Source organism: Pinus tabuliformis, chromosome J (assembly GCF_031772625.1).
Source record: "Pinus tabuliformis cultivar Carrire ecotype Pingquan chromosome J, CPIR1, whole genome shotgun sequence".
Classification (NCBI taxonomy): Eukaryota; Viridiplantae; Streptophyta; class Pinopsida; order Pinales; family Pinaceae; genus Pinus; species Pinus tabuliformis.
In genome coordinates this window covers 1,027,289,592-1,027,292,724 of record NC_142295.1, presented here as the reverse complement: position 1 = coordinate 1,027,292,724, position 3,133 = coordinate 1,027,289,592, and the positions used below count along the sequence as shown (strand labels likewise).

Sequence of the window (3,133 nt, the reverse complement as noted above, 5' to 3'; positions counted from 1 at the left end):
TGACACTCAGGGTCATTCTACTCCACGCTCAGACTGTCCACCTGTGCCGACAAAAAGGGCTTCCGATCATGCGGTCTCCACCCGAGAGGCTGATTTCTCGCACAGATCTCCATCTCTAACCATGACGAGATCTAGGGCAACAATTGTGTTCGCAAGGAAAGCGGGTACTTTCTCTTTTCCCTTATCCTCTGCATCTATATCATGTTTTGTTTCTCATGCAACATCATCTCCTCTGCATTTCATTCACTCCTTGACATGTTCCCTCTGCATCCCCCTGCCTTTTATCTCCACTACCGCTCCATCTTTCCCTCTTGTCACCTCATCCCCTCCCGCGGTGACATCCCCTCCCTCTCTCTCTGAGGATGGGTCTGAACCCTCACATTCATATAATCTGCGCCCACGATCCCACCAGGCCAAAGCAGCGCTATCTGCATCAGGGCTAGGCCTCACTACACCTGGTCCTTCCACCAAATCTTCACGAGGCCAAAAATCTTTTCTATCCAAAGCTATTCTCAGGGCAGGGGCTGAAATAGTTTCTGGAAGACAATCCTCCATTGATAGGGTACTTAGAGCGATGAATACCCAGGAGCGATTCCCCTCATGAAGTGTCTCTCGTTTAATTGCAGAGGTATGGCTAGTACCTCAAAAAAACTAGCCCTGAGGAGACTTTTCGATTCAAAGCCCGTTGACATTATCATGCTGCAAGAAACCCTGGGTGAGGCCGAGACCATTACTTCTACCCTGGCAGCCCTAAAACCTGGTTGGCTTTTTCACTCTATGGGAGCCTCAGGCCGATCTAGTGGACTTGCTATTGGGTATAACCCTAGATCCATCAAAGCCCTCTCTACTTGGGGTGGTACAGGGTTTATAGGGCTGGATATTTTTTCTGTTGAGCTAGGTTAGGAGCTTTGGATCATTAACATTTATGGGCCTTGTCACAGACGAGAGGATTTTTGGCAAAGGTTTTTAAATCTTGCCTTGGTCACGGCCGATAATATTATCTTGGGAGGGGATCTAAATTTCTCTTTGGGGTTCGGAGAATCGTGGGGCTCTCAAGCACAAGTGGATCCCCTCTCTGAGTTCATGTTGAACATATTAGATCGCCACAACTTTGCTGATATTCCCATGAACAAACCCCTTCCCACCTGGAGGAATCGTAGGGTTGGGGAGGCAGCCCTGGCCAGAAGACTTGATCGCTTCTTGATCAAGTTACCATTGATGCAGCTCCTGCACAAATATAGACAATGGGTGGGAGTGGGGGGCATTTCAGACCACTCTCCCATATTCATGGAGATACTTGGTCCCCATACGAAGCCAAAATCGCCTTTCAAGTTCAATCACATCTGGCTTCAGGACCCTGCATACATCAAGCTTGTCACTGATTTCTGGAAATCAAACCCTATCTCAGGTTATCGTTCCCTTGCAGAGGGATTCTGTCATAATCTCTCTCAGTTGAAGAGATTATCTACTACCTGGGCAAGAGAAAAATCATAGAGGGAGGATCAGGATCTCTTACAGATTGAATCTGAATTGAAAAGCTTATTGGATGACAGCAATAAGGGCTTTGTTTCCATACAAGATAAACTACATCTTACCGAGCTTGAGAAGTCCAAGGAAAAGATCCTGAAAGAGAGAGAAGAATCCTAGCGTCTGAAGAGCAGAGCTCTGTGGCTAAAAGCTGGTGACGACAACACTAAATTCTTTCAGAGTTATGCAAAGGGAAGAAAGGTCTCTAATACCATCTGGCACCTTCCCTTACCTGAGGGAGGTGTTGCTGACACCTTCAGCAAATTATCTCGGTTGGGCACCACTCATTTTCAAAATCTCTTCAAGTCACCTCCTGGGACAAATTTAGCTGATATCATCCAAGTGGCTGGCCTATTTCTACGCTTCGTTGATGTAGACATGGAGGCGGATCTCATCTCCCCTGTCTCTTCAGCTGAACTAGAAGGAACCCTGAAATGGTTCAAAAAGGACAAAAGCCCTGGACCGGATGGTTGGACGGTCGAATTTTACCTGGCTTTTTATGAATTACTGGGGAATGACTTGCTACATGTGATTGAGGAATGCAAATCTACTGGGAGATTATATGATGCTATTAATACCACCTTCATTGCTCTCATCCCTAAGTCGGACTCTCCCTCATCCTTCAACGACTTCAGGCCCATCTCTCTCTGCAATTGTCTATACAAGATCACTGCTAAAATCATTGCAAATAGGATCCGTCCCATCCTCTCACAGCATATTTCCCCTGAACAATTTGCTTTCCTGGAGAACCGTTAGATACATGAAGCCATAGGCACGGCTCAGGAAGCCATTCACTCTATTCGGTCAAAGAAGCTTAAGGGCATCATTCTAAAAATTGATTTGGCCAAAGCTTTTGACCATGTCAGTTGGCTATACATCAAAATGCTTCTTATGCACTTGGGGTTCCCCCACAGCTTCATCAATTGGATTATGGCCTGCATTACCTCACCCACCTTCAGCGTCCTTATTAATGGCTCTGCATCTCATTTTTTCCATGCTAAAAGGGGTCTAAGACAAGGTTGCCCCCTATCTCCTCTCCTCTTCCTTATTGTCATGGAAGGTCTCAGCCGAATCCTTATCCAGGAAAAGAGAAATGGTAGACTTTTCGGGCTTAAATTATCAGAGCAATGCTACCTCACACATCTATTATTCGTGGATGATGTCCTTATCTTCCTTGATGGTAGCATCAGAGACTCAACATCTTTTGCAAATGCCCTATCTCTTTTCTCTAGGGCTACGGGAATGCTGGCAAATCAGGGGAAATCCACCATCACCCTAGCCTATACCACCATTCAAGAATCTCGTTTTTCCCAGCACCACTTCCCTTATAACATCCTTCCTCTGGATCAAGGATTTAAATACCTGGGCTTTTGGATTAAGCCCTTGAGCCAAAAAATTGCTGATTGGATTTGGTTGGTCATCAAGCTGGAAAAAAGGTTGACTCATTGGAGTCATCGTTTCTTATCCCGAGTAGGAAGATTGGTCCTCATCAAATCTGTGTTGGAGGCTACACCAGTCTTCTGGATGTCTCTAGCATGGATACCCAGGAACATTTTGGCCCGTCTACAACAAATATGCAGCAGATACCTCTGGAATGGGCATCAAG

General features: G+C 45.9%; 1 protein-coding gene across 1 annotated transcript; it reads left to right on the top strand.

The window, feature by feature from the left end:
- Nucleotides 1-630: 630 nt before the first annotated feature.
- On the top strand, nt 631-2,283 carry LOC149230361 (uncharacterized). The gene is made up of 3 exons (XM_089381289.1): nt 631-815; nt 942-1,476; nt 1,708-2,283. Exons 1-3 carry the CDS (start codon nt 631-633, stop codon nt 2,281-2,283), a joined length of 1,296 nt encoding a protein of 431 aa, XP_089237415.1.
- Nucleotides 2,284-3,133: the final 850 nt, after the last annotated feature.

Bases quoted from the DNA above. Each gene is read 5' to 3' on its own strand.
- LOC149230361 (XM_089381289.1), top strand. From the start codon at position 631: ATGGCTAGTACCTCAAAAAAACTAGCCCTGAGGAGACTTTTCGATTCA. The intron at 816-941 runs GTATAACCCTAG...GCCTTGTCACAG, and splicing joins TCTAGTGGACTTGCTATTGG to ACGAGAGGATTTTTGGCAAA. The intron at 1,477-1,707 runs GCAAGAGAAAAA...AAATTCTTTCAG, and splicing joins AGAGATTATCTACTACCTGG to AGTTATGCAAAGGGAAGAAA.